Source organism: Erythrolamprus reginae, chromosome 1 (genome assembly GCF_031021105.1).
Source record: "Erythrolamprus reginae isolate rEryReg1 chromosome 1, rEryReg1.hap1, whole genome shotgun sequence".
NCBI classification, from domain to species: Eukaryota; Metazoa; Chordata; class Lepidosauria; order Squamata; family Dipsadidae; genus Erythrolamprus; species Erythrolamprus reginae.
The window spans coordinates 417,184,943-417,196,604 of NC_091950.1; the positions used below are offsets into that span (position 1 = coordinate 417,184,943).

The window sequence follows — 11,662 nt, forward strand, 5'->3', positions numbered from 1 at the left end:
ATTTTTTTAAAAACCGTGGCTATTCATGAAGTTTGAACCCGCAAAAATCGAGGGAACACTATACAGGGTCTCCTGCTTGAGCAGGGGTTCGACTAGAAGACCTTCAGGGTCCCTTCCAACTCTGTTATTCTGCACTTTTCACCACTTCAACCCCCTTGATGTGATACCCCATTAATCCAAATGGGCATATTTGAAAAACATCCATTTCTGAGCTGAGTGGTTTCAGAAACCTTAGAACTGAAGACCTGTCAGCAAGGGAGAAAAACAAATTTGTCCTTGTCAATATATTTTCCCCCCCAAGCCATCCTCTAAAATTTGCAACTCGCAGCAAGTTGACACCAGCCTCAAAACCTCTTCGAATTTCACAAGCTCTGGAAGTGAAACTCCTTGTGTTCACCTTAGATTTTCACCTGCTTGAATGCTGACACGGCAGGAAAGAGGCATCAAGCAGGGGAGAGGATGTTCAGAAAAAGGTTTTGCTTGCTGGCTTGAATAATCTCCAGCAAGGTTTCCAAGACAGAAGAGTTGAATTTGGCCCCTTCTGAAAGGGAGGCAATTAAAATAGATAGATAGATAGATAGATAGATAGATAGATAGATAGATAGATAGATAGATAGATAGATGATAGATAGATAGATGATAGATAGATAGATAGATAGATAGATAAAGATAGATAGATAGATAGATGATAGATAGATAGAGATAAATAGATAGATAGATAAATAGATAGATAGATATAAATAGATAGATAGATAGATAGACAGACATAGATAGATAGATAAATAGATAGAGATAAATAGATAGATAGATAGATATAAATAGATAGATAGATAGATAGATATAGATAGATAGATAGATAGATAGATAGATAGATAGATAGATAGAGATAAATAGATAGATAAATAGATAGATATAAATCGATAGATAGATAGATAGATGAATAGATAGATAGATAGATAGATAGATAGATAAATAGATAGATATAAATAGATGGATAGATAGATAAATAGATAGATGAATAGATAGATAGATAAATAGATAGATAAATAGATATATAGATAGAGATAGACAGACAGACAGACAGACAGATAGATAGAAAGATAGAAAGATAGAAAGATAGAAAGAGAGAGACAGACAGACAGACAGACAGATAGATAGAAAGACAGAAAGATAGAAAGATAGATAGATGATAGATAGATAAATAGATAGAAAGATAGATAGATGATAGATAGATAGATAGAAAGATAGATAGATAGATGATAGATAGATAGAGATAGATAGATAGATAGATGATAGATAGATAGATAGATAGATAGATAGATAGATAGATAGATAGATAGATAGATAGAGACTATACTAACATATGGGGGGAATGTTATCATTGGTTAGAAAGTGAGTATGTATAGTAGATAAGTAATAGAAATTAAATTGGAGGAAAATTTTTAAAAAATGAAGGTGGTAGATCCAGGTGACAAAATTAGGCAGTTGAGGAGGCAGCATTGAAGTTCTCCAAGATTTACTCTTAGAGGAGGGGGCTGACCTGGCGGGTGTAACCAAAACCTGGCTGGGCCTCCAGGGGAGGTGTTCCCCCCTTGGAAATGTGCCCAGACGGGTTTCAGGTACTACATCAGCCGCGACACCAGGGAAGGGATGGAGGAGTGGAAGTTATTGTCTGGGATATTCTTAGTCCTGGGAGGATCCCTGCTCCCGAAATCCCTGCTCATCCTGGACATAAACTGTTGCAACTCCTGCCCTCAAAATGTTGCTACAGAGCATTGCACACCAAGACAACTAGACACAAGAACATTTTTCCCAAACGTCATCACTCTGCTAAACAAATCATTCCCTTAACGCTCTCAAATGTAGCCCCTCCCTTATGAAACCATGTTGCAACGCCTGGGTCTCTTCAGCCTTGAAAGACGGCGTTTAAGGGGCGACTTGATCGAAGTGTATAAAATCATGCATGGGATAGAAAAGGTGGATAGGGAAAAATCCTTTTATATCCTAGTATTGTGTGATAGAGAAAAATCCTTTTCTCTATCACACAATACTAGGATGAGGGGGCCCTCCCTACAGCTGATAGGAGAGAAAGTGAGGACAAATAAAGGGAAATATTTCTTCACCCAGAGGGTCCTTGGTTTATGGAATTCTCTTCCAGAAGAGGTCGTGACAGCTGTCAGCCTTGATAGCTTCAAAGCAGGATTAGACAGGTTCATGGATGCCAAGTGTATCGGTGGTTATTAAAACAGATGTCCATGTGCCGCCTCTATGTTGGTTGAGGCAGGCAGGATTCCCTTGAGTACCACTTGTTGGGGGTCAAGGGAAAGGAGGGTCTTGCCTTCTCTTTCTGCTCAAGATCTCCATGGACAATTGGTGGGCCACCGTATGACACAGAATGCTGGACTCAATGGGCTTTGGCCTGATTCAGCATGGCTCTTCTTATGTTCTTATGTTCAAACTGTTTACTGAGTCTACACTACTATTGCTACTAGTTTTTTCTCATCATTCCTATCACCCATTTCCTCCCACTTATGACTGTATGACTGTCACTTGTTGCTTGCATTCTTAAGATTTTTATTAATATTGATTGTTTCCTCCTTGCTGATTTGACCCCTATGACAATCATTAAGTATCATTCCTGACAAATGTATCTTTTTCTTTTATGTACACTGAGAGCATCGGCACCAAAGACAAATTCCTTGTGTGTGCAATCACACTTGGACAATAAAGAATTCTATTCTAGAGTGTGTGGGTCTTTATTTCTGATAATTGATCCAGCTAGACAGAACCCACTACTCAGCGGCTTTGCAATTTCCTAAGAATTTTGTGAGATTCTTTTCATCTGAGTTAAATTTGCTCAGTTGTTTGAGTTCAGGGTTGGCCAGTTGCTATAGTCACTTATTGTATCCGATCCGACCCCAGATAATGCTCTCCAGGAAGTTTTATCTTCTTTCCTGGTTCTTTCCTGGTTTATATATTTGCAAATATATTTACGTATTTATATTAACGTATTCTTTCCAAGCAAAGAGCCCTCCCCCAGCTATTATGATTATGATGGATAAAAGTCACTGGTATTTATTTAAACTTTGCAATTTGCTAATCGTGTATTGAAGGAAGCAGTTTCTCAGCTTTCTGTAATAATAGAGGAGAAGTTTGCAATCTGATTGATTCTATGCTATTAAATTACTGTTTACTCTCAGCGATAACAAGCAGAGATTTTCTGCAGAAATCTCATTCTCTTTTTCTAGAGAAGCCATTTCTTAGCTCCTATAATTCTTTTTTCTTTCTTTCTTTCTTTCTTCCTTCCTTCCCTTCCTTCCTTTCTCCTCTGTTCCTCCCTCCTTCCTTCCTTCTGTCCATCCACTCTTCCTTTCCTCCTCTTCCTCCTCTTCTTCTTCTCCTTACTTCTTCCTTCCTTCCTTCCTGTTTCTCTCTCCCTCCCTCTCTTCCTTCCTTCCTTCCTTCCTTTCTTCTTTCCTTCCTTCCTTTCTCCTCTGTTCCTCCCTCCCTCCTTCCTTCCTCTGTCCAGCCACCCTTCGATTCCTCCTCTTCTTCTCCTTACTTCTTTCTTTCTCCCTTCCTTTCTCCCTTTGTTTCTCTCTCTCTCCCTCCCTCCCCCTCTCTCTTCCTTCCTTCCTTCCTTCCTTTCTTCCTCTGTCCCTCCCTCCCTCCCTCTCTCTCTTCTCTTTCAAATATCATTTTACAGCAGCAATCATTTAGATTGTAATTTCAGGGTGCTCTCCAGGGGCTTTTTTCCAAATTAAAAAAAATTATTCCCAAAGTCAAAATACACAATAAAGAAAAAAGAAGAAACAAACTGACAGTGTGAACGCTCCCAACTGAAGAAATTGGACAATCATTTCTCTGAAATGATCCAGGGTTTCCTGCTTGAGCTGGTTGGACTAGAAGATCTGCAATGTCCCTTCCAATTCTATTATTTTGTTTTTTATTCTGTAATTTTAACTGTTTTTCCCTTATTGTTTTATTTCTGAGTTTGATGTTTTCTCTTACCGGTAATTTGTGCTGTTTCGTTTTTAACTAGAGAGAGTGAATTATTCTGCCCTTAGGTGGGATGATAGCATGTTATATCAATTAATAAATTGATTCAAAATGTTGTGTTTTGTGCCTGTTTTCTCTTATCACTCATCTTAGGAATAATAAGAATTTTAAACAAAAAACTAACGAAAGCTTATTTGACTTTTGCAGGAGGAAAAAACTGGTGTTATGCCTCACAACAGTGTAAAGACGCAACTTGCAAAGGTAAAAGTTTCAAAACCAACAGTTCAATGTTCTGTAAAACATGAACCAGGGGCAAAGTGTGGGAAAATATAATTTTTTATATTTCCTTCTCTATAGGGTCACTATTATGGGAAGCTATGCAGTGATGGGTTGCCAAAAAATTTACTGCCACCCTGTGGGCGTGGCTTATTTTGTGGGTGTGGCTTGATGGTCATGTGACCAGGTGGGAGTGGCTTGACAATCGTGTGACTGGCGGGTGGATTAAAGGCCATGCGACTGGGTGGGAGTGGCTTACCTATCCCGATAAGTTTTCAAATAGGTGCTTGGACTTTTTCAGTTAATGAAGTCACATTATTTGAATGGCCCCCAAAAGGACAAATGATAAACAGCATCATTTGTTGAGGAGCACAGTAACATTTTAAGGTTTTGAACTGAACCCATAAGGTTCAGTATGATAACAGATTAGGCAAGTAGCTCAATTTTCTTTAATGGCTATAAAAGTTCAGCTCTAGATAATGATTAAAATGATTAAGGCGTTTATGGGTAAAAACATACTCTTTAATTATTTCCTATTTTAAAAGTAATTAAGAATCATACTAAGGTACTAGAGAAGGAAGGACAATAAAAAAACTTTTAAGTATTCAATAAATAGTGCATAAATTTACTACCCCCACTGCCCCCCCCCAATGGAGGCAGCAGCCTATTACTGAAGCTTTGCAAAGAAACAATGGTTGTAAATAATGTTAATAAACACATTGAAATTTTGAAGAGCTTCTAGCCTGCTTTGCTACCATGCAAGTTGGTCCCTCTGATTGCAGAGTTTATCTATCTGTTTATCTATCTATCTATCTATCTATCTATCTATCTATCTATCTATCTTATCTATCTATCTATCTATCTTATCTTATCTATCTACCTTTCTTTCTATCTATCTATCTATCTATCTTTCTTTCTATCATCTATCTATCTATCTTTCTTTCTATCTATCTATCTATCTTTCTATCTATTTATCTATCTATCTCTATCTTTCTTTCTTTCTTTCTTTCTATGTATGTATGTATGTATGTATGTATCTATCTATCTATCTATCTTTCTTTCTATCTATCTATCTATCTATCTATCATCTATCTATCTATCTATTTATCTATCTTTCTTTCTTTCTATCATCTATCTATCTATCTATCTATCTATCTATCTATCTATCTATCTATCATCTATTCAATTTTTTTATGCTGCCCTTACAATATGTTAGCAACAGCACTTTTTAACAGAGCCAGCCTATTGCCCCCACAATCCGGGTCCTCATTTTACCCACCTCGGAAGGATGGAAGGCTGAGTCAACCTTGTGCCGGTGATGAGATTTGAACCGCTGACCTGCAGATCTACAGTCAGCTTCAGTGGCCTGCAGTACTGCACTCTACCTGCTGCGCCACCTCGGCTCTTAAATTTCTTTCTCTCCAAATTGGTGAAAAATACCCAAACAAATATGGTTGCGCGCACGGACCGGCACAGACAGCACTGGAGCAGTCACGCCAAAATGACATAATCAGCGCCCGCACCAGACTGCATCGGTAGGAGCCCACCCCTGGTATCGATCCAATTTCTGTTCCGTTCAAAAGTCTCTCTCTCCTCTCCCTCCTGCAGAACCTCGTCTATGGGCCAAGCTATATTCAGAATGTGGAAAAGACAAACAATCTCCAGTTAATATTGTCACCCGGCAGGTAAAATACAATGACGATCTGAAACCATTTAAATTTATAAACTACGACGTCAAACCCAAGGGCAAATGGACAATGAAAAACAATGGGCACACAGGTGAGAAACAGGAAGACCTCATACAAATCCTACAGGTATTCTTCACAATGGGATATTATGTGGACGAAAGGTCTAAAATTACATTAAATGATAATTTAAAAGAGAACTACAGTAGTACCTCTACTTACGAACTTAGTTTGTTCCGTGACCAGGTTCTTAAGTAGAAAAGTTTGTAAGAAGAAGCAATTTTTCCCATAGAAATCAATGTGAAAGCAAATAATGTGTGCAATTGGGGAAACCACAGGGAGGGTGGAGGCCCTGTTTCCTCCCAGGAGATTCCTAGAGAGGCCCCATGGAGGTTTCTCCTTTCCTTTTCCAGCCCTGTTTTCTTCTAGGAGATTCCTAAGGAGGCCCCACGGAGGCTTCTCCCCACCTTTTCTGGCCCTGTTTCCTCCCAGGAGATTCCTAGAGAGGCCCCACGGAGGCTTCTCCTTTCCTTTTCTGGCCCTGTTTCCTCCCAGGAGATTCCTAGAGAGGCCTCACGTAGGCTTCTCCCCATCTTTTCCGGCCTTGTTTCCTCCCAGGAGATTCCTAGAGAGGCCCCACGGAGGCTTCTCCCTGCCTTTTCTGGCCCTGTTTCCTCCCAGGAGATTCCGAGAGAGGCCCCTCGGAGGCTTCTCCTTTTTTTTTCTGGCCCTGTTTCCTCCCAGGAGATTCCGAGAGAGGCCCCACGGAGGCTTCTCCCTGCCTTTTCCGGCCCTGTTTCCTCCCAGGAGATTCCTAGAGAGGCCCCATGGAGGTTTCTCCTTTCCTTTTCCAGCCCTGTTTTCTTCTAGGAGATTCCTAAGGAGGCCCCACGGAGGCTTCTCCCCACCTTTTCTGGCCCTGTTTCCTCCCAGGAGATTCCTATAGAGGCCCCACGGAGGCTTCTCCTTTCCTTTTCTGGCCCTGTTTCCTCCCAGGAGATTCCTAGAGAGGCCTCATGTAGGCTTCCCCCCATCTTTTCCGGCCCTGTTTCCTCCCAGGAGATTCCTAGAGAGGCCCCACAGAGGCTTCTCCCCGCCTTTTCCGGTTACAGTTTCAGAGGCTTGGGAGTGGCTTGACTTGAACAATCATCATTGTTCAAGTGAACTGTTAAGTCCTTGACTTACAACCTCAGCAGTGTCACTCTCCGGGGTGACAATTTGCTTCGTGTTTCCTGCACTCTCCTTCCTGGGTCGCCTCCTGCCTCAGGCTGGGTGTCTAGGTGAACAGGTGCCGATCAGCTGTTGAGAAAAGAGGGGGGAGAAAATGGGCCCCCTGCAACTCCTGCTGGTGCTGGTCTCCTGCCGCTTTCCGAGGAGGAGGAAGAGGATGGGAGGGGGGGAGAGTCAGCTGGAGCTGGGCACACAGCTTCATTTCTGCCGGTGGAACTGCGTTCCACCCCGTCCTGCCTGCTGCCCACTGTTCTGTCGGGCTCTCTGGTAGACGTCTCCCAAAAATTCACAGGTACAAATTTCAGACACACACACGTTTGAAAATTCAAAACAATGTTCTTTATTAATGAAAATTCACTTAAACTAAGCCCTCTTTTGGTATAGCAAAGAGCACTCGTCTCCAAACAAACTGGTGATTTGTACAAGTCCCTTATCAGTTCTGTGATACTTAGCTTGCAGCTCAAAGCGGGGAAAAATCAGCACACAAAGTTCAAAGTCAGTAAAACAGTCAGGAAACACAACAATCAGATAATCCTCCACAATGGCCAAACCCACAGGCTGCTCTTTATAGCAGCCTCACTAATTACCCCAGCCCCACCCAACCACAGGTGGCCTCATTTTCTTTGATAATAATCTCTCAGTTGTTGCTGCCTATGCATCGCTCTCCGCATGCGTGGCTGTATCATTAACTCTTGTTCTGAATCCAAGGGGGAGCTAGAGAATTGATCTCCTTCTGAGCTGTCTGCCACACTCTCCTCTTCCCTGTCACTCATGTCTTCTTGGTCAGAGGAGCCTTCATCAGCAGATTCCGCCGGGGCAAAACAGGCCTGCAGCAAGTGGATGTCTCCCCCACATCCACAGTTCTTGGGGCAGGAGCTGGGCCAGAGCCAACCACAACACCCACCCCTGAGTGTAAGGTGCACCTTAGTTTTGGGGGGAAATTGGAGGAAAAAATCCACCTACCAGGTATTCATCTGTCTAGCATCCTTAGTCTGGTCAACTTCAGGACATTATTTTATCTTCTGGTTGGGGCTTTAAAAAAAATCTTCGGAGTGAGTAGCAATGAAAACAAGCCTGCAAAAACTTAGAGCTGGAAAAAAAACCTTCTTCAGAGTAGCCTGCAAATTAGCCCCTCCTTAGGGCTGAAAAATCCAGGCCGAACTGGTAGGACTCCAACCCTGCCATTGCTGTTAACAATTGTGTTCCTAACTCAACCATAGCAGTGTTTCACTTCAGGCAGGCTCCAACTTACCGCTGCTACTGGTGGAGATGCCTTCATGGCATTGGACCAGAATATCTCCGGGACCCCCTTCTGCCGCACGAATCCCAGCGACCAGTTAGGTCCCACAGAGTTGGCCTTCTCTGGCTCCCGTCAACTAAACAATGCCGTTTGGCAGGGCCCAGGGGAAGAGCCTTCTCTGTGGCAGCCCCGACCCTCTGGAACCAGCTGCCCCCGGAGATTAGAACTGCCCCCACCCTCCTTGCCTTTCGTAAACTTCTTAAAACCCACCTCTGCCGTCAGGCATGGGGGAATTAAGATATCTCCCCCAGGCCTATACAGTTTATACATGGTATGATTGTGGGTATGTTTGCTTTTAATAAGGGTTTTTCAGGTTTTTAAATTATCAGATTTGTTTTACATTGTGTTGTTATTGTTGTGAGTCGCCCCGAGTCTACGGAGAGGGACGGCATACAAATCTAATAAGTGGTAAGTAAGTAAATAAGTAAGTAAGTAAGTAAGTAAGTAAGTAGGTAAGTAGGTAGGTAGGTAAGTAAGTAAGTAAGTAAGAAGGTAAGTAGGTAGGTAGGTAAGTAAGTAAGTAGGTAGTTAGGTAGGTAAGTAAGTAAGTAGGTAAGTAAGTAGGTAGGTAGGTAAGTAGGTAGGTAGGTAAGTAGGTAGGTAGGTAAGTTAGTAGGTAAGTAAGTAAGTAGGTAGGTAGGTAGGTAGGCAGGTAAGTAAGTAGGTAGGTGGGTAGGTAGGTAAGTAGGTAGGTAGGTAGGTAGGTAGGTAGGTAGGTAGATAGGTAGGTAAGTAGGTAAGTAGGTAGGTAGGTAAGTAGGTAAGTAGGTAAGTAGGTAAGTAGGTAAGTAGGTAAGTAGGTAAGTAAGTAAGTAGGTAAGTAGGTAGGTAGGTAGGTAGGTAGGTAAGTAAGTAAGTAAGTAAGTAAATAAATAAATAAATATGTGCGTGCAGCTCTGGGTGACCATCGGGCGCACACGCGCAACGGAATGAGATTTGGCTTTTGTGCATGCGCAGGAAACAAATACTCTGAGAATACGCACAGACATGTGAAATTTCGGCGATTTTATGGCTTCACCCCAAATCACTGAAATCTTGCACAGGCGCACCTCCTCTCACAAGATTTTGCTTCCTGTCCATGTGCAGAAATCTTGCTCTGACGTATGCGCCCACCTGCCCGCCAGTCACCTGGTGCTGCGCATGTAGGTCCATTTCCACTACCGGTGCACCATCCGTCCATTCCCCCCCCCCAGGTAGGGACCTAATTCTAATTCACTTAATAACTCTGGCACGAAAGATCGTAAAATTCACTGGACCAATGTTTTGCTTGAGACCCAGCCCAAAATTTGGGTCTCAATTTTTGGGATTGTAAGGGGAGGATTGTCCTATACTGAATCCATTTTTTCCCCCCTTGCCAGTTGTCGTCCACCTGGATATGTCAGGGAAGGTGGAGAGTGGGGGTCTGAGCGGGAGATACAAGGCGGCGCAGTTTCATTTCCATTGGGGCAGCAACATGGACGATAAGTGGAGTCCTGGATCCGAACACAGCATCGATGGAGAAAGGTTCCCCATGGAGGTAAAAGATTTGTCTCCAAACTCTGGCATCAGGAAGCATTTTAAATATATACAGTATATATACAGTGATCCTTCGTTTGTCGCAAGGGTTACGTTCCGGGACCACCCGCAATAAACAAAAGACTGTGAAGTAGGGACGCTAAGAATTTTTTTTCTTTTTTTAACCTTCTGGGCTCTGCGTATGTTTTTCCTATCATAGTAAATGAGGTTGATTGTGTATAATTTTAGAAGAGCTCTGTGTGTGTGTGTGTGTGTGTGTACGCATACAGTTTATACAGTAGATAACGTATATTTTTGTGTGCCTGGGTGTAGTATGTGTGTACACATATGACATATATGCATACAATTAGAGTTCTAGCATGGATGGTGCGATGGGTGGGACAGAGGGGCAGGGTTAAGCCTCCTTTGGCAGCTGGGGAGCTGCCCGGCTTTGCCTTTTTGGCTGGGAGGGGAGGTGAAGCGCCGGACCTCCTGCTTCCCCCCCAGCCAAAAACCCAAATGTCTCCGCCACAGGAGGCTTCCCCAACCCTCGCCCGTGGCCGGCACGGACACCTCCCCCACCCGAGCTCTTCACCTCCCGCCGGGCAAGAGCGCTCGAGAGGCAGTTCTGCCGGCCACGGGCGAGGAGGATCGGGAGGCTTAAGTCTCCTGCAGCGGGTGCTGTGGTGGGGACCCTTGGGCTTTTGGCTCTGGGGGGGAGGCAGGAGAGTTGGACTAACACCCCCCACCCCAGCGCTTCACCTCCCGCCAGGCAAGAGCACTCGGGAGGCAGTTTTGCCGGCCACACGCGAGGGGCGGGGAGGATTGGGAGGCTTAAGCCTCCGGCGGTGGCGACAGTGGTGGCGGTGGCTGCGGCAGCAAGGCTTTTGGTTTTTGGCTGGGGGGGAGGCAGGAGGGCCAGCCTGACAACCCCCCTCCAGCGCTTCACCTCCCGCCATGCAGATGGATGAGGAAGGGGGTCATCTGGACCAGGCACTTCGGCTGGAGTCGCGAGGCGGGGAATCCCAGTGGGCGGGGAAACAAATGGAAAATCCAATCGGGGCAGTCACAAGGCAGGGGAATCCCACTGTCAGTAAGAGCGCATGCGCAGTAAGAGAGCCCATGAACCCGGGCTCAGGTTCGTAAGACGGACGAGGCAAAGAAATCTTAATCCCCGGGTTCGTATCTCGAAAGGTTCGTATGACGAGGGGTTCGTATCACGAGGTACCATTGTAATAGAGAATATCAAATCCATCCAACCTGTGACTTTCTTACAGCTTCACATCGTCCACATTAAGGAGAAATTTGACAGCGTAATGTCAGCAGTCGAAGGAAAAGGCGTAGCGGTGTTGGGATTTTTTATAAAGGTATGGAATAGATCTGAGTTCCACTGTAATTTTTTTTAAAAAAACCCTTAAAACTTAGAATAAACTCACCTGGGTCAGTCTCATTCCAGATGTATTGAAGCACAAGACCCATAATCCTCACCCACCCTCTCCTCCTATACAGGGTAGGTTGCATTTATATGTATTGGCCAGACCTCTTTGGAGACCCCTGTGATGGGTGAGATTCCCCCCTACTTCTGAAAGCCCAGGTTGACCTGGGCTTTCTCCTCCCAGAGGACAGGTTCTTAACTTTTGGCATTTTTGAGCTAGGAATGACTTCAACTCCCAGAATT

At 43.8% G+C, this 11,662-nt stretch overlaps 1 protein-coding gene across 1 annotated transcript in view; it reads left to right on the plus strand.

Annotated features, from left to right (window-relative positions):
• CA4 (carbonic anhydrase 4) overlaps positions 1–11,662 on the plus strand; it is a 58,529-nt gene that overhangs the window by 32,373 nt on the left and 14,494 nt on the right. Inside the window, exons 2-5 of the mRNA XM_070735295.1 lie at positions 4,207–4,260; positions 5,884–6,054; positions 9,849–10,006; positions 11,262–11,351. Coding sequence (XP_070591396.1) covers positions 4,207–4,260; positions 5,884–6,054; positions 9,849–10,006; positions 11,262–11,351 — 473 coding nt within the window. The remainder of the gene's footprint in view (positions 1–4,206; positions 4,261–5,883; positions 6,055–9,848; positions 10,007–11,261; positions 11,352–11,662) is intronic.